The sequence below is a fragment of the Ursus maritimus genome, unplaced genomic scaffold (genome assembly GCF_017311325.1).
Source record: "Ursus maritimus isolate PB19 unplaced genomic scaffold, ASM1731132v1 scaffold_30, whole genome shotgun sequence".
Classification (NCBI taxonomy): Eukaryota; Metazoa; Chordata; class Mammalia; order Carnivora; family Ursidae; genus Ursus; species Ursus maritimus.
The window spans coordinates 5024882-5043604 of NW_024425564.1; the positions used below are offsets into that span (position 1 = coordinate 5024882).

The 18723-nt window shown below is 54.3% G+C and overlaps 2 protein-coding genes across 2 annotated transcripts; both read left to right on the forward strand.

The window, feature by feature from the left end:
* Positions 1-110: 110 nt before the first annotated feature.
* On the forward strand, positions 111-10185 carry LOC103665491 (TAP binding protein). Its single transcript, XM_040644766.1, has 8 exons — positions 111-351; positions 469-639; positions 856-1116; positions 7232-7630; positions 8028-8369; positions 8474-8563; positions 8679-8716; positions 9067-10185. The coding sequence occupies exons 1-8, from the start codon at positions 318-320 to the stop codon at positions 9076-9078; spliced, it is 1347 nt and encodes a 448-aa protein (XP_040500700.1). The 5' UTR covers positions 111-317; the 3' UTR covers positions 9079-10185.
* A 737-nt stretch (positions 10186-10922) lies between these two features.
* On the forward strand, positions 10923-18332 carry RGL2 (ral guanine nucleotide dissociation stimulator like 2). The gene is made up of 18 exons (XM_008693434.2): positions 10923-11049; positions 11262-11461; positions 12734-12817; positions 13072-13250; positions 13380-13430; positions 13520-13817; positions 14088-14339; positions 14423-14526; positions 14624-14708; positions 14789-14857; positions 15059-15133; positions 15696-15728; positions 15850-15971; positions 16068-16163; positions 16260-16371; positions 16480-16770; positions 17408-17522; positions 17652-18332. Exons 2-18 carry the CDS (start codon positions 11303-11305, stop codon positions 17861-17863), a joined length of 2337 nt encoding a protein of 778 aa, XP_008691656.1. The 5' UTR covers positions 10923-11049; positions 11262-11302; the 3' UTR covers positions 17864-18332.
* The last annotated feature ends 391 nt before the right edge of the window (positions 18333-18723 follow it).

Consider the following 18723-nt stretch of genomic DNA (forward strand, 5'->3'; position numbering starts at 1 on the left):
GAAGGCGGAGTAACCCAACTCTGCGAAGTAGAGTCTGGGGGGAGGGGGCGGAGGGAGGAGGAGCTAGGGTTGGGGAGGGCCCCGGGACTGGGCGCTGCTGTGTGGTCCAAGAGGGCGGGGCGGGGCCCAGGTCCCCGGACCAGAACTGGACATACTGTTTCGGGATCCCTGCCTGGCCAGTGCGGAAAGCACCTGCCGCCCACGTGCCGTCACCCAACCACAGAGGGGACTTCCTCCGCCTCTCCTGCCGGCCTCTGAAGGAAAGTGAAAGTGAAAGGGAGAAGTGGAGGCTTCGGGGCTGAGCAGATCGCTGCACCATGGAGCCCCTCTCTCTGCTCGCGGTGGCTTTGGGTGAGCGAACCCCGAGACTCTTTGCCCAAGAACAAGGGGGAGGCGGAGAGAGGTGAGCCCATCACGCGCCGGATGCTGGGAGCGGGTCGCCCCCTCACTCGCGCCCCTCTCCCCCAGCCTTGGTGACCGCCGTCTCGGCGGGACCCGGGGTGATAGAATGCTGGATGGTGGAGGATGCGGGCGGGGGCCGCCTGACCAAGAAACCCGCCGCACTGCTGCTGCGCCAGGGCCCGGGGACGCCACCTCCCCGACCGGACCTCGAACCCGAGCTCTACCTCAAAGTGCATGGTGAGTCGTCCCGGACTCACCCTCAACTCTGCCACTTCCACCGAAACCCCCTCCTCTTTAGGTCGGGCCTCAGTTTGCTCCTGTAAAACGAGTCTAGATTACCTCTGAATCTCTCACTACTGGGTAGTTTGTGCGTTCGGGATTCCCTGGACGCTGTCCTCCCCGCCCCTTTCCTGGCGGCGACTGCAGCTGCAGCTCCCTTCTCCCGGCTCGCAGACCCCGCGGGAGCGCTCCAGGCTGCCTTCCGGCGGTACCCCTCGGACGCCCCCGCGCCACGCTGCGAGCTGAGCCGCTACGTCCCGCTCCCCGCCGCGGCGAAGTGGGCCAGGGGACTGACCCCGGAGCAGAGCTGCCCGCGGTCCCTGGACGGGACTTGGCTCATGGTCAGCATATCTAGCCCGATCGTCAGCCTCTCCAGCCTCCTGAGACTGCAGTCCGAGCCTCAGCCCGAGCCTGCTCTCATCACCTTGGCAACAGGTACGGGGGAGGGGAAGTGGAGAGGAATGGGTAGATAAGGGTCTACATCAGCCTGTGAGTCTCGCTGTGAACTCGTTTGCCCAATCGGCGCTTAGTTTCCTTATTTGTAAAGCGAGGCGGTTTGGCTAGGATTGTTTAATCGATCTCAACAGCTTCTTCTAGCTCCTGCCCAGTTTCAAACAAATAAACAATCACAATCCTCGGTTTAGAGGCGGGGCTTTGGAGAAAGTCTGACTTTCCTGACACCGGACCTTGAGAAACCTGTAAGGGGATGGGGTTGGGAGGGGCTCAGAAACAGGAACTTTTTTTCCTCCTCTCCTCCCAGATCTGTGTCTTGCTTAGGTAGACACTGCCATCTTTAAGGTGTTCCCTGTTTCAGAAACCAGCGTCCCAGCGCCACCCGTGCCCACATCCGGAGCTGTGGCACTTAGCAAGGCAAAGATTCTTGCACTCTAGCGTGCTGACCGTTCTTGCCAAACCCCTTCCCCATGGCGTGTGAGGATGCGCTGATTCTGTGGTCACCACATGGTGGGCTGGACTGGGCCAACGAGACAGGGCAGGAGGCCTGGTGGTTCTCACTGCTTGCGTGGGGCAACGCGGTTTGACGGGCAGGGATCTGGCACTTTGCTGAGCTGAGGCTTGAGGAGGGAGTGGGCGGGTAAAGCAAGAATGGGGTACCTAGGAGCTCACCCTTCTCTCAGCAGAGGTTGGGTAGGATAGGAGTAGAGTCATTAGCTTCCCTCAGTCTTGTGAGGTGTTTTTTTTTTTTTTAAGTTGATTTCAAGTTTACGTATGTATATATGTATGTAAGTATCTCTATACCGAACATGCCGTTGGAGCTCAAGACCCCAAGATCAAGAGCCACATGCTTTTCCAACTGAGCCACAGAGGTGCCCCTCTTGTGTGATTTTTTGTAAACAACACAGCACAACAGGCAGGCCAACCCCTCCCTTCTCCCTTGCCTAGGACCACCTTCCTGCCACCCCCATCCCTGAGAGTGAATCACCCACAGGACCAGGGAAAGGGACTCAGTCAGTACCCACCGGTCACCTCTGTCTACACTGCCATTCTTATTTCCCTGGCCCCATGCCAGGCAGGGGCAGAGGCAAACTGCTCCCTGTGGGGCTAGTAGCTCTCTCCAGTAGGGAAGAGTGTTTCCCAGGGCTGTTGGCTTCACTGAGGTAGGGGGTGAGAGATGCTTTTCTCTCTGAGTCTGTTTTTCCAACTATAAGCTGTGGACGCTATTTTCCATCTGCCTTTCTGTTGTTGTGACTCTCAGGGGAGACACTTTGTTAATTTATTCACTGGCTCAATATTAGCACCAAGGAGGAATTAGGACCCAGTTGGTTCTCAGTCCAGGCTGCAAATAAGAGTCCTCTTGGAAGTTTCTAAAATATACTGAATCGTCCCACTCCAGGCAAATTAAATCAGAGTCTCTGAGGTGGCCCTGGGCACTTTGAAGGGTCAGGAAGGTGATCAGATGTAGATTCTGCTCTCAAGAAGGTTTTTGGCAGATTTGTCATGACTAATTGTAAAGTAGAGTGGAAGACAATTTGGGCCATGAACGAAGTGTAGATAGGAGCCATGGAGTGTCCAGCTGGGAAAATTTTCTGCTTCTCATAGACCGCCGAGGGTAAAAACTAGTTGCTGTGCTCAGTCTAACTTTTCAAGCATTTCTGCTTGATTGGGGATTGAAGAAAATGAAAGTTGTTGTTTTAATGTAAAATTTAAAATGAGTCCTTCTGGGGGCACAGATCATTGGTAATTTTGCTAATATACATTTATACGGTATTTCTTAGCAAATGCTTAAAATGTTTGTTGACAAATACACTGTCCTAACATACTTCGTGTATATGGTTTTTTAATTCTCATCATTCTTTTAAAACATTGTTTTGGAAATTTTCAAAGACACATAAAATAGAGAGAATGGTAGAATGAACCCCATAGACCCATCCCCCACTTGTGTAAGTAAGGTTTTACTACATTGTTTTGTCGACCCTCCTCCCACCTATTTTCTTTTTTTGAAGCATTTTAAAGTATATGCCAGGCATCCTATGATTTTACTCTTAAGTATTTCAGTAAGCATCTCTATCAAATAAGGACTTAAAAAAAAACCACTGTCATAACAAACCAAACAATAATTCTTTAATATCATCGAATTCCTAGCCAGTATTAAAATTTTCCCAATTTCTCAGTGATGTTATTTTACAGTAGATTTGCTTGAATCAGGATCGAAAACAGGTCTCTATAAATTACACTTGGTTCTTGCGTCTGCTTGGGTTACCATAACAAAATATCATAGACTGGGCGTCCTATATTTATTTTCCCACAGCTCTGGAGGCTAGAAGTCCCAGATCAAGTCTAAGATCAAGGTGCTAGCAGGGTGGGTGTCTGGTGAGAGAGCCCCTCCCTTGTGGTTGCACATGGCCACTTCTGGCTGTGTCCTCACTTGGAGGAAAGAGGGAGCTCTTGTGTTTCTTCCTCTTCTTAAAAGGACACGTATCAGGACAGCATATCAGGTTAGAGCCCTATGTTAATGATCTCATTTGGCCATGATCACCTCTTCACAGCCCCTATCTCCAAATACAGTTTACCCTTGAACAACTGTATGTGGGGGTGGGGGTGAGGGGGAGGCAGTTACAGGCACTGACCCTGCCCCCAGCAGTAGAAAATCTGCATACATTTACTCCCCTAAAACTTAACCACTTGTAGCCTACTGTTGACTGGAAACCTTACTGATAATGTAAACAGTTGATTAACACATATTTTATATGTTGTATGTATTACATACTGTATTCTTATAATAAAGTAAGCTAGAAAAAAGAAAGTATTATTAAGAAAATCAATCATAAGGAGGAGAAAATACATTTGTAGTACTGTACTGTAAAAAAAAAACCCGGGGTACCTCGGTGGCTCAGTCGTTAGGCATCTGCCTTCTGCTCAGGTCATGATCCCAGGGTCCTGGGACCGAGGCCCGCATCGGGCTCCCTGCTCAGTGAGCCTGCTTCTCCCTCTCCCTCTACCGTTCCCCCTGCTTGTGCTCTCTCGCTCTCTTCTGTTAAATAAATAAAATCTTAAAAATAAAATTAAAAATTAAATTAAAAATTTTAAAAATCCTGCATACAAGCGGACCCTTACTGTTCAAAACCTATGTTGTTCAAGGATCAACAGTATTGTCATGTTGTGGGTTAAGGCTTTAACAAGTGAACTTGGGGTGGCACCACAGACCTTGAATCCATAACAGTTTTGTCTCTTAAGTCTCCATTATTCTATAATTGCCCCGCACCCCAAAATGTTATTGGTTTGTCACTTGTTCTGTAGAACTTCCCACATTCTGTATTTGGCCGAGTGTTTCCTCATTGTGTCATTTTCCTCCTTGTTCCTTTTTCCTCCATACCTCCTATGAATTTGATAGATCTAGAAACTTGATTAGATTTGGGTTTAAATTTTTTCAGGAATGCTTTATAATAGTTGTTACCATTCACTTTATTTTTTAAAAAAGATTTTATTTATTTATTAGAGAGTGCACAAGCAGGGGGAGCTGGCAGAGGGAGAGGGAGAAGCAGGCTCCCTACTGAGCAGGGAACCCAACATGGGGCTCAATCTCAGGACTCCAGGATCATGACCCGAGCTGAAGGCAGACGCTTAACCAACTGAGCCACCCAGGCGCCCCTACCATTCACTCTATTAACAGAAAAGCAAAAACCTATGCAATGCAAGCTGTAAAAACAGGTACAAATTTCCTTAGTGCTCTGGCCCTGTAGTATTTATAATTGTATTTCTCAGAGTCCAGTTTGTGGGATGCAGGTCTAAAATCGCTCCATTAACCGATACGCAAGAGCACTGTCACGTTAAGGGTTAAACTAAAGCCTGCAGATCTTATTCATCCTGTGGACTGTTCTTAACAATTCAAAAGTATGTTTCTGAATGTTGATAAACAAAGTGAATTGTCTACCTTTTTACTTTACTGAACAAAAAGTGTCCCATGAGGTTGAGAGAAGTTTAACCTTGTGGGGCTCAGAAAATAGGATTAAAAATTACATAACCACAGGAGAAGAAAGATTACTTTATGTGGAGGACTGACATTTCTGGGAAGAAGGAGCAGTAGAACTGACCTTGAGGGACATGGAGTATTTAGATGGGGAGGGACCCGAAGGAACCTTATGACCATAGTAAAGAAAGGCCCAATGATTAGAGTTTCTCCTAGCCATGAGAAAGGGATTCTTTGGAGCTGGTTCTTAGGGTGCAAGAGAAGTCTGGAAGGGTGGGTTGGGGGCTAGATTATCAAGTACCCTGAGATCTGTGCTTTATAGGTGGCAGTGAATCTGAAGTGTGTGTGTGTGTGTGTGTGTGTGTGTGTGTATGAGTGTGCACACGCATGCCATTTTCCCAGAAGCCTATTTTACTTGATTCTTACAAAGGTAGGCAAGGATCAGATCACTGGACAAATGAGAAAAATAAAGATTGAACGATTTTCCTGAGATACCCAGCAAGTCCGTGAGGAGGATGATGGCAGTAATAAAAATAGCAACACCTAACATTTATTGAGAATTTTCTGTAGCCAGGTCCTGGCATTTTATTGGCATAATCTCATGTATTCCTCTCAACAACCATAGGAATGAGGTACTGATATCTCCGTGTCACAGATGAAGAAATCTGAGACAGAGCACTTGGGGAACTTGTCCAAGAGCCACCAGCTTGTAAGAAAGCCAGGCTAGGAATTGAGCCTGGCTCATTTAGCTCCCGCCTGTGCCTTAGTCGCCGGCTTCATGGGTAGCTGGTTTTTTAAACAGGCATGTGACCCGATCGGACTTGTAGCCACCCCGCGTGGCTCCAGTGTGGACAATGAATTGAAAAAGAGGGAGACTGAGGATAGGAAGAGCCGAGAGGAGGCTCTAATTGTCCTAGTGTATGGTGGTGAGAACTTGAGCTGGAGACAGAGGTGGGATATCTTTGGAAGACTGAATTAGGGCCTGGTGGGAACAGCACATGGTATGTTATATTTGCCAGTTTGCTCATCTGTCTCCCTTACTAGACTGTAAGAACCTTGAGGGCAGGGACTGTCTGTCTTATTCACTGCTCTGTCCTCTACCTTGAACATCATAGGTGCTCAGTAAATATTAGTTGAGTGAGAGAATTAGAGGATGGAGTCTTGGTGACTCTGTTTGCCTTTAGTGTCCAGGGGCTGGTGGTGATCATTCATCAAGGCAGGGGGAATGGGCATTGGAGCGGGGTGAGGGAATGCTGCAGAGATGCTGTTGAGTTGGGGCATGTTAAGTTGGTCTGGCGACGGTTAGATGTAACCACCGCAAACGCTTTGGTGGACTTACTGTATTCTGGGCACTGTTCAAAGCACCTTTCATATATAGGTGTCTTTGTTATCCAGAATCTGGAACTGAATAAATCTGGGTTGCAGGAAGCACTAAATGACCTAACCCTCATTACAACCCCATCAGATAGGTACTATTATCATCATCATTATCTCATTATTTAGGAGATTAGGCTGAGCAACGGCGAAGTGAAACAACCAGTCCACAGGGCCATATAAATAGCGGCAGATTGGGGATTAACCAGGGCAGCCAGGCTCCGGGCACTCACCTAGTGTACCCTGCCTCAGTAGAGCATAGAGGTCTGTGTTCAGGTCTAGGCTAGAGCCAGAACCTTCCGGAGTCAGTAAGTGCTCTGTACAGCACCAGAGGAATTGCAGCCCTGAGGCATCACAGTCTCCTGGTGAGAACCAAGAAAGGCCTGGGCCTTTAAGGGTGGTGCCTGGAGACCAGACTGGTTCAGCCTGTGTCAGAAGTACACTCAGAGCCCACTGTCCCCAGAACTTGAGTGGGCTGTGTGCCCAGACCAGCCTTCAATGGCTGTGCTCACTCACTGCCCCTATTCTAGACCCGTCTGTTCACTTTCAGCCACTCTGGGTCCCACGTGGGCCCAGAACAAAGGGGATTTGCAGGGAGGACTAGCAGATGATGAGTATCAGAAAAGGAGGTGTCCTCTGAGGGGTGGGTGAATTCCAGTTGGGTCCTCCCTATAACTCTATTTCTTTTTTTTTTTTCTCTTTCTGTCCCTCATGCCCCATTCCACTCTCTGCTCTTTTCATCTTCCCCAGCTGTGCTGACTGTCCTCACCCACACCCCCACCCCTCGGATACAACTGGGACAAGATGCTGTGTTGGACTTGAACTTTGCCTACATGCCCCCCACCTCTGAGGCCACTACATCTCTGGCCCGAGGTCCCCCTCCCTTCGGGCTGGAGTGGCGACGCCAGCACCTGGGAAAGGGGCACCTACTCCTGGCTGCAACTCCAGGGCTGGGTGAGCAGATGCCAGCTGCCCAGGAGGGGACAGTGGCGTTTGCCACTTGGGATGATGATGAGCCTTGGGGTCCATGGACTGGAAATGGGACCCTCTGGCTGCCTGCAGTACAGCCCTTCCAGGAGGGCGCCTATCTGGCCACCGTACACCTGCCGTACCTGCAAGGGCAGGTCACCCTGGAGCTTGCTGTACAGAGTGAGTTGGGGCACAGGGGTCCCCACGGGTAAACAGTGGGCACTGGGATTATGGTGACACCATGATGGCAGAGGGTTGGGGGAGAAGATGGTGCTGGGTGAGTGGCGGGAGGTAGACTGGGGTCTCTGGGAGTCAGAGGGGCAATGGGTGAGGTCCTTGGGAATCTGAGTGACTGAGATAAGGTTCCCGAATCGGAGGAATAGGGGATCCCTGAGAATAAGGGTTTTAGCATGGGGTTTTCTGTGAAGCACCACTGGGGAGACAGCAGGTTCCCATCCCGGAAAAAAAACCCCAAATCTACCTCAGTTTGGGGGAAGCCATAGGCAAACTGAGGGTCTCTGAGGGAGGACAAATGTGGACTGATTTCCCCCATGCTCCTTTCCTATTTTCTCCCCAGAGCCCCCCAAAGTATCCCTGATGCCGGCACCTCTTGTATGGGCTGCCCCCGGGGAGGCACCCCCCGAGTTGCTCTGCCACATATCCCACTTCTATCCCTCCGAGGGCCTGGAGGTGGAGTGGGAGCTCCGGGGTGGCCCAGAGGGCAGCTTTCAGAAGGCCGAGGGGCAGAGGTGGCTCTCTGCCCTGCGCCACCATTCAGACGGCTCTGTCAGCCTCTCTGCGCACCTGCAGCCCATCCCGGTCACAGCCAAACACCATGGAGCGCGCTATGCTTGTCGTGTCCACCACCCCACTCTGCCCGCCTTGGGGCGCAGCGCTGAGGTCACCCTGGAGGTGGCAGGTAGGAGTTAGGAGGAGGATGGAGCAGCCAGGGGTGGGGTGGGGGTCGGGGTTGGTGCCTGGGAGGATACTACAGAGTTCACTCTCCCCCCTTCCACCTGCCAGGTCTCTCTGGGCCCTCCCTAGAGGACGGCGTGGGCCTCTTCCTGTCCGCCTTTCTCCTCCTCGGGCTCATCAAAGCGCTGGGCTGGGCAGGTGAGTGTGCCCCTCACTGCCACAGTGACAGTCCCTGCCTACTCCCAGAAGCCTGACACCTATCCCTCCGCCCCACCACTCCGTCATACCATCCCTTCTCATTCTCTCTCCACAGCTGCCTACAAGTCCACTTGGAAGGAGTCAAAGGAGAAGGTAACAGCCCTCCTTCTTTTCTTTCCATTCTCATTTGAGCCCCTCCCTGTAACTCCTCACCCAAAGTCCAGCCTGGATTTGGAATTCATACAGACCTGGGTTAACTCCCGCCACCTTGAATATTCTACTTAACACTTCAGTTTCCTTGAGTGTAAGGATGAAAAAAAATTACTTAGACAAAAGCAGTCCACCCAGTGTCTGCCAGGCAGAAAACGGACAGAAACTGTTAGCCCCATTCCTCTGCCACCCTCTGTGCCCACGAGGGTTCATTTATCTCTGGACTGATCATGAGCATTCACCTCGCTTTCTAGAACCCGGAATTCCTCACCTCCTTTTTATTTCTCTTCTAGAAGGCACAGTGAGGGCACTCGTCACCATCCTGGGGAAGCCGCCATCATCTCTGGCCTGAGCTACAGCAGCGGCGCCCCCAAATAGTACAACATCATCTGCTCATGCTCCCTCCCGTCTCTCTCCACAGAGCAGCTGGAATGCTTTTTCAAAGGACACAAACCTATAGCATTACTTTTCTTAAAGCTCTAAGGCAGTGGTTCTCAAAATTTTTTAATCTCAGGATCACTTAAAAATTGTCAAGAACTCTAAAGAGCATTTGGTTATGTGGGTGATATTTATGCTACTAGAACTTAGTTATGCTACTTAGTAAGTTCTAGTAGCATGAATTGCTTAGTAAGCAAGCCCACATTCCATTAGCTGTGAGGACAATTATGTCAATAGACAGCTTCTGGAAAGCTCCAGTGTACATTTTCTTAGAGTGAAAAAGGCAAATAACATCTTAGTGTTGTTATGAATAGCCTTAACTTCGCACACCCACTGAGCTAGTCTCCAGGACCTCCAGGACAAGGGCCACACTCGGAGTACCAGTGCTCTAGAAGCCAGATCCATTTCTTGTCCTGGCCTATGCATCTCCTGCGCTAGAGCCACTACCTGCCTCTTCAGCCCCACCTGGTGCCCTCCACCCTTTCTCTGTTCGTCACACCGATGGCTATTTCTTTTCTTCCAACGGCTCCCACCTTCCCCGGTCTGTTCCCTTTGTCTGGTCCACCCTCGCCGTTCTTGGGCTCCAGACCAGGTCAGCCTCGTTATTCCCTCAGACCGCCGCGTGTCCCTCTTGTGCGGTTCACCACAGTGGTATTTAAGTGATTGTGCGAGTCGTTGTGAGATGCCTGTCTCCCCGCCCACACTGCTGGTTCCTGGAAGGCAAGAACGTGCCTGTCTGTCCACTGCTGTGTCCCCGCTCCTGCACAGGGCCGGGCGCCCACTGGAGGGCTCTCAGCACAAGAAATTAGTCCTTTTTTCCTCCGAAGTATTCAAAAGCGGGTGTTCGACCAAAGAACTACTGGAGGAAGGAAGCGGCAGCTGGCCTGGGGACCTCCGAGGGGTGGAACGGTCGGCTAGACCGACGCGGGAAGCGAATCTAATCGTGTGGGAATAAAGTGTTCTAGTGCTTCCAACACGGTGTCTCATTCTACCCCACGGGTCCCCTTTGCAAGCAAGCCCAAAGACTTACAGCCACCTCTGGTCCCTTCCAGTTACCCCCGACCTCTCAAACGCCTTGGCGACACCCAACCCTCCGGAGAGTCGGGGTAGAGCGCCACTAATGGCGGGCAGGACGCCCTCTAGCAGCGGGCTTTGGTGGGGGGGTGGTGAGCAGAAGGGATCGCACAGACAAGCGCCGAGCGCCGGAAACCCGGGACTGCGGAATCTAGAACCGGAAGTGGCGGCTTCCTGCTCCGCCCCCTTACGAGAGGGCGGGAACCCCGCGCTCCTCGGAAAACGCGGAGTGGATTTCGGTCCGCTACACGCGTGGGTGTGGGTGGGGAGCGTAACCCCGCGGGGTGGAGTAACCGATGCGTCTCAGCCTAAAACGCTTCCCACGGGATTTTTAGCCTCGGTGTTGTGGGGTGGAGGGGAATGTCAAATTCGGCTCCTGTCCTTCCTGGGGAGTTGGAGACTGGAATCTTTATTCCAATTAAGTGCGGGGCGACGTGGGCTCCAGGATCCCCGTGTAGGGGGCCCCGAGGACAGCGGAGCTGGGAACCCTGGCTTCTGGGTCCCGGCCGCTGGGCGTCCAGCGCTGCCCTAGTCCGAGGCCCTGGCTCCTGTCCTCACTTCCTTCCCTTTTTGGCTCCTGCTGTCGGAGCGGGCGGACGTGGGGGGGAGCGGAAAGGGCGGGAGGGCCCGGGAGCCTGGCGGGGGGGTAACGGGGGGGTACGGAAAAGCCGAGGAGGGGACTCGGTCCAGGGACTCGGTTGGGGACCGGAGACCGACGGGAACAGCGGCCCGGGACCCGCACTGCTCCCACCATTCCCGAGCAGGTCAGAGCCAGAGCACCCTGTGACCCTGCCCGTTCCGATACTCGTGAGCCCCCATCCCCAAAATGCACCAGAGACCCCTATATTCCACTCCTGTGTTGCTCCCGCCCCCAGGACTCCCATACGGTCACCTAGGCACCCACCCGCGTCCCTCCCCTCCCTGATCCCCCGCGCCCACCTGACTCTCCACCTGCCCCCCCTCCGTTTCTCCCCAGGCGCCCCCATGGCCCGACCCCGCTGATTCCTTCACTCGGCCATGCTCCCGCGGCCCCTGCGGCTGCTTTGGGACACGAGTCCCCCCGGGGGAGTCGTGCTGAGCAGCTTCCGGAGCCGAGACCCCGAAGAGGGTGGGGGCCCAGGTGGCCAGGGCGTGGGCGGGGGGCAGGAGGAAGAGGAGGAGGAGGAAGAAGACGAGGTGAGACCTGAGTGGTGGGAAGTCGGGGAGGTATACATTTCGGAGACTCTCCACCTTTCTCTCGTGTCTCTGTGTCCCTTCATCTCTTCCTCCCAGCCTCGGTTGTTTCCGCGCCTCTTGCTGGGTGTCTGCCTGTCTCCCCGCTGCGGGGAGTCCCGGAGTTTCCGTGGTTCCCCATGGCAGTGTGACTCAGGACCTGCCCGCAGGAACCTTCCCTGTTCCTGCCAGAGCGTCTGGCTCTGTGTCCTGCGAGTCTCTGGCTCTCCCTGCTTCGGCCTGATTGTGCCTGCCTCTCTGGGCACCGTGTCTGGGTCCCTGTCGCCCTCCTTGTTTTTGTTTGGCGGGGAGGGGTTTGTTTCCACAGTAACCGGCTTCTCTGACTCTGGGATTGGGGAGGGAACCCTTCGATTTCGTGACCCCTCCCCCTCTCCCGCTGGGCAAGAGTGGAGGCGGGAAGCCCGGGTTCTTGGACTTTGGAGGGAAGATCCAGGCCGAGTGGGGGGATCACCTGCTTTCCTCCGGGACTAATGGTGGTAGCCAGGAGCAGGATTTGGGGGCTCAGGAGGGGCCAGAAATTGGATTCGGGGCCCTGAGGCCGTGGACTCCTGGGTCCAGAGACTGGGTGAGGGCAGGGTGACTGGCAGGGCTGGTTTTTCGGGATCGGTTGGGGGAGGGGCTGGGGCCACGTGACTCTCTGAGTCTGCTGGTGCCCTCCCCCCCCCATCATCCCAACTTCCCCTTCTCCTTCCTGTACTGGGATTGGAGCCGCCACCTTGAGGGGGGTCTCCCAGCACTGAGGGACCAGGGAAAGGGGGCTAAGGGGAAGGACTAACTCTTGGGGCTTGGTCAGTTCCTGCGGGGGAGGGCGGAGCTTGCGGCTGTGCCCGTGACTGAGGTTCCAGCTTCTCAAGGTCTCTGCCTCTGGCTTTCTGCCTCTCTCGCTTCCCCCTCCTATCCTTTGCACCTTGCTTCTCAGCTCTGGGGGGAAAGGGCTACAGCGGTCTCCAGGCCCAGGGTTCCTGCGTTCCACCTGCCCCCCCACTGCCACCCCCTCGACTCCACCGGGCCCTCAGGCGGCTTGGGGGGGGCTGTCTGGGCCCCAGTGGGGGAGACCTGGGGTCACCAGCCCCCCCCATCCCTCGCACTCGCTGGTACTGTCCCCCGCCACCACAGGTGAGGGGTACAGAGGGAGAAGTAGGGCCTGGGGGTGAGGGCTGGGGGCAGTGGGGGGTGGTGTGGGACTCTCTGACCTCCCCTTCCTTGCTCCTCCAGGCCCCTGTGTCTGTCTGGGATGAGGAGGAGGATGGTGCCACCTTCACTGTCACAAGCCGCCAGTATCGGCCTCTTGATCCCTTGGTGAGATCCTAACTTTGGCTTCTCATCTCTGACCCATCACCTCCCAGTACCTCGTCCCCTGGCCAACTTTTTGGCCAGAATGCTAAGTCAGTGGTCTGGAGACCAGAACTCTGCTGTGTGACTTAGGTCAAGTCTGACTGTCTCTGAATCTTAATATAACAAGGCTGGACCATCTCGTAGATCTGGGATTTTCCCTTGAGATCTAGGGGCTGAGTTGAAAAAAGGGTCAGTGACTTTCCTTCTGTCTCCCCCAGGCCCCAGCACCTCCCCCACGTTCCTCCAGAAGGCTCCGAGCTGGCACTCTGGAGGCCCTGGTCAGACACCTGCTGGATGCCCGGACATCAGGGGCTGACGTGACCTTCACATCAGCTTTCCTGGCCACCCACCGGGCCTTCACCTCCACGCCTGCCCTGCTAGGGCTTGTGGCTGACAGGTCAGGCTCATAAGGGACCAAGGGTTATGGAGGTGTCTGGACTTTCTAAAGCCAGAAAATCCCACCAAAAAAGTCAAAGCCACTGGGGGTTTGGAAAAAACAGGCAGATAGAATCTTTCTCCTTCCCAGGCTGGAAGCCCTTGAATCTCATCCTACTGATGAACTAGAGAGGACAATAGGGTGAGTGACCCCTGGCTGTTAACCTCACAGTTCCCTCTGGCTGGGCTGCAGCTTGATATCTGACCCCTGGCTGATTCCCCTTCTCCCAGGGTAGCCATCTCTGTACTGTCAACCTGGCTGGCCTCTCACCCTGAGGATTTTGGCTCTGAGGTCAAGGGTCAGCTTGACCGGCTTGAGAGCTTCTTGCTTCGGACCGGGTATGCAGCAGGGGAGGGTGTTGGGGGGGGCAGCGCTGACCTCATCCGCAACCTCCGGTCCCGGGTGGACCCCCAGGCCCCCGACCTTCCTAAGCCCCTGGCCCTCCCCGGCGATCCCCCTGCTGACCCCACGGATGTCCTGGTGTTCCTCGCTGACCACTTGGCCGAACAGCTGACCCTGCTAGATGCGGTGAGACCCTGACCTCTGACCCCGTGCCCCCTGCCCCCTTACTAACCTCTCCCTGACTCCAGATCCTTTCCTTGCTTCCAACCCTTCCTGATCCAGCTCCCAGCCTCCTTTGTCCACTCAGTTTTTACCTTTCCCCTATTCCCGTTGATTGTTACCCTTCAAATCCCATGCCCCTTTGGTTCCTTGGCCACCTGAGATCCTCACACCCCTGATATTGGAAGGCTGACCTCATTTGACTATGAACCTTAACCTCTGCCCTCTGCCCTGCAGGAGCTGTTTCTCAATCTGGTCCCCTCTCAGTGCCTGGGGAGTCTGTGGGGTCACAGAGACCGGCCAGGACATTCCCACCTCTGCCCATCTGTCCGAGCTACTGTCACACAGTTCAACAAGGTGGCAGGGGCGGTGGTCAGCTCTGTCCTGGGGGCTACCTCAACTGGAGAGGGGCCCGGGGAGGTGACTGTTCGGCCACTCCGTCCTCCCCAGAGGGCCCGGCTCCTGGAGAAGTGGATCCGCGTGGCAGAGGTAAGAGAGAGGCTTGGCCCTGTTGGGGACCCTGGTGTGGAGAGAGGTTCCAAAGCTCAGGCCTATCTCTGTGACCCCCACAGGAGTGTCGTCTGCTCCGAAACTTCTCTTCAGTTTATGCTGTTGTGTCGGCCCTGCAATCCAGCCCCATCCACAGGCTTCGAGCAGCCTGGGGGGAAGCAGCCAGGTGGGGAGGATGGGGCACTGGATGGGAGCTGAGGGCTGGGAAGAGGCGTGGGGGCGAGCCTGGCCCGTCCTCAAGGCTGCTGCCCTCCACCCCCCAGGGACAGCCTCAGAGTCTTCTCCAGCCTCTGCCACATTTTCTCCGAGGAGGATAATTATTCCCAGAGCCGGGAGCTCCTCTTGAAGGTGAGGCCCTGTTCGCTGGTCTTCCCAGTCATCTCCGCTCCCCATCCCACACTCAAATCTCCTTGTTCTGTCACTACCAGGAGGTGAAGCTGCAGCCCTCTCTGGAGCCAAATTCCAAGAAGGCCCCGAGGTCTGGCTCCCGGGGTGGGGTGAGTTACTAGCTGGGGGGTGGTTGTGAAGGAGTAAGGAGTGTGTTGAGGGGAAGGTGGTCTGAGGGGTGGAAAGGGGAGGCATAGTGGGGAGTGGAGGATGGAATTAAATTTGTCTACCAAGGCAATGGGTTAGGAAAGTGCAGAGGGCTGGAGAGCGCTCAGATCGGATGGGCTTCTGACCCTGACCTCTGACCTCAGGGTGTGGTCCCATACCTTGGCACCTTCTTGAAGGACCTCGTCATGCTGGATGCGGCCTCCAAGGATGAGCTGGAGGTCAGTGTGTGTGCGTGTTCGTGTGCGCATTGTGACGAGGGGACAAGCGGGCCTCAGGGTCAGACAGACCTTCCAGAAGGATGCTGCAGGGTGTTGGCACTGAACTCCAGGGCTCGAGCCAGATTGCCAGCTCTCTGGTTCTGTTACTTGGCAAGTTGCTTAACTTCTTTGTGCCTCAGTGATCTGTAAACGAGAAAGCAGCAACAGTGTCTATGGCAGCCCGTTCTCATGAGGCTTAGACGAATCTGTTTAGCAGGCTTAGAGCATGCCTGAATGTAAGCACGTGGAGCATTTGTTAAAGGGACAGATACTGGGATCCTGGCAAGTTCCGCATTCTCTCTGAGCCCTAATTTTCCCAGCTGTGACACGGACACCTCTTCTACCTGTGGTATTCCATTTCAGGGGTGAGCTAGAGTGTTTAGGGCAGGACGGGGGTGGGGGGCAAGGGGAGGGACAGAGGGCTCAGAGGCCTGGTGGGTGAAGTGTGTCTCAGTTGGACGTGGATGGGCGTGTTCTCTCTGTGGCAGGGTTGGGCTTCACCGCATCCCCATTATTCTTGCAGAACGGATACATCAATTTTGACAAGCGGAGGAAGGTGAGGGGAGTGCCTGGGCCGGATGCCAGACATCCCTAGCCATGTCCCAGGATGGGGAGACAGAGCGGAAAGTCGGGGGTCCCTGAGTTTTGGCTCCTGCAGTCTGTGGGCTCCTCTCTAGGAGTTTGCTGTCCTTTCTGAGCTGCGGCGGCTCCAGAACGAATGTCGTGGCTATGACCTCCGACCTGATCCTGATATCCAGCGGTGGCTACAGGGGCTCCGGCCACTGACAGAGGCCCAGAGGTGACTGGCTGGGTGATGTGGGGACTCCGGGGCTGGGGCTAAGTGTGGGGATTGGTGTGTCACGTCTTGACTTCTGCCCTTTGGCCCTCTTCACAGCCACCGAGTGTCCTGTGAGGTGGAACCACCTGGTACCAGTGACCCTCCTGCCCCACGGGTGCTTCGGCCAACGCTGGTCATCTCGCAGTGGACAGAGTGAGGGAGTCAGCAGTTGGGGGGGAGTGTCTTGGGGAGGCTACTTGGGAGAGGAGCCCTTCTTCCTCTGACCCTGCCAATCTCTTGCCACTCCAGGGTTCTGGGCTCTGTTGGGGGACCCACCCCCCTGGTCTCCTGGGACCGGCCCAGCGTGGGGGGAGATGAGGTGCCTGGAACCCCAGCTCCTTTGCTGACCCGGCTGGCCCAGGTGAGCTCTGTTCCTGACCTCTGACCTCAACACTGGGCCTGCCTTTGCGAACGTTTCTTCCTTGACCTCTCTGCCTTCATGCCAGTCCCCTGTGTTGTTTGTCCCTAGCACATGAAGTGGCCATCTGTCTCATCTCTGGACTCTGCCCTGGAAAGCACTCCATCCCTGCACAGTCCAGCTGACCCCAGCCACCTCTCTCCCCCAGCCTCCTCTCCTAGGCCTTCTCGAGGTCACCGCCGCTCTGCCTCCTGTGGTTCCCCACTCAGTGGGGGTGCAGAGGGGGCCTCCAAGGGGACTGGATACGGAGGTGGGGGGTCTGGGCCAGGGGCCTCTGATTGCCGAATCATCCGAGTCCAGATGGAACTGGGGGAAGATGGCAGTGTCTACAAGAGCATCTTGGTGAGGAAGCTGTGGGCTGGGGCAGGGGTGAAGGGTGATGCCTTGTGGGACTACAGATGTTGTCTTAGCTTTGAATAGCCAACTGGGAGGATAGTTCTAGTTTCAGTTCTAACCTTTGGTTATGGCAGCTGTTTTATTTAAAAAAATTTTTTTTATTTCATTTGTGAGAGAGAGGGCGCAAGTGCGTGTGCGCGAGTGGGGGATGGGAAGGGGCCGAGGGAGAGGGAGGGGATCTTAAGCAGGCTCCACACCCAGCACCACAGAGCCCGACGCAGAATTGATCTCATGACCGAGATCATGACCTGAGCCGAAACCAAGAGTTGGATGCTCAACCGAGCCACCCAGGCGTCCCTCAGCTGTTTTATTTTAAAGGCTACTTGACATCGGCTGCTGCACCTAGAACTTTGGTGGCCATGTTCGGTTGTCAGAACCAACAGCAGTTTCTTCATAGGGAAGCAGCTCTATTTCACTGGACGCCGGGGAGTCCAGGGAGCCGCCATATAGGGTTTCCCTGTTCATTCTAAAGTGTTTGACATGAGTAACCAAATGTTTGGTTGGGATCAGTGGTTAGAGCTGAAAGGATGGAAAGCAGAGATGATGGCCAACTTATTGCTCTTTTGGTCTCCTGTCCTACCAGGTGACAAGCCAGGACAAGGCTCCAAGTGTCATCAGTCGTGTGCTTAAGAAAAACAATCGCGATTCCGCGGTGGCTTCGGAGTATGAGCTCGTGCAGCTGCTACCAGGGGAGCGAGGTCAGAGGCCATGAGGGAAGGCAGACTTGAGAGGAGAGTGCTGCCCACCCATGGGAATGCTTCCACGTCCGGGTGGTTGTGGGGGGGATGGCCGTGTCTGTTCTTGACGTTCCCTCTCTGAACACGCAGAGCTGACCATCCCACCCTCGGCTAACGTCTTCTATGCTATGGATGGAGCTTCACACGATTTCCTCCTACGGCAGCGGCGAAGGCCCTCTGCTGCTACACTGGGTCTCACCAGCAGCCCTTCTGCCTCAGGAACTCCCCCAAGTGAGGGAGGAGGGGGTTCCTTTCCCAGGATCAAGGCCACAGGGAGGAAGATTGCCCGGGCACTGTTCTGAGGAGGAAGCCCTGCCAGCTCAACAGAACTCCTGGTGGCCATACCAGATGTGGGTAGCCATCCTGAACGGTGGCAGTCTTTTTGCACTGAGAAGAAATCCAGAAAGGTGGCCCAACACCCTGGGGCAGTGAAGGACCACTGGTTTACAAGACAGCCGAGACAGCCAGCTTTGTGGGAACTCGTAATCTTGATAACCAAGTCAGCTACCTGTGTATAGCTCCCTACTTCCCATGAATGCAGCACACAGCTAGTGCTGGAAAAAGGGATCAGTTCCTGATTCCTGGCCACATCATAGCATGCCAAGGGCCAAGGAAAGGCCTACAAGGAGGGGGAGAGGAAAAGCCTAGAGGCTCTGAGCCCTGGGGGGAGGGGATGGCAAGAAGTAGGTTCTAGTAGGAGTTCCTTTTCCTACTTCAGGGGTTCCTGTCACTGTGACAACACTAAGATAATAAACCAAAACACTACCTAAATTTTACTCCCCTGTTCGGTCCTTGCAGTGTGTATGGTCTAGCTGCTGGGAGTGGGGGTGGGGAGATGGCTGAAGATAGACGTTAAGGAACAAGAAGGGGCCCATTGTTTTCTATCACCATTACTGAAAGCGAGGTGTTGGTGAAAAGTTTTCCTCACAGTAGTCCTCACAATAGGACCCTCTCCACCCGGGTCCCTTTATTTGCTCCTAGGTTTTTCTCTTCAGTTGTCACAGACCCACATCAAGTACTAGTCACCCAGTTAAAGTGATCAGTCTGAAGAACAACCCCTGGTTGGAAATTTGTAAGAAACAACTTTAGAACAAAGAAATGGAAGACCAACTTTGTGGATAACGTATAAACTTGGGAGGACTTACAATGTCACAAAACATTC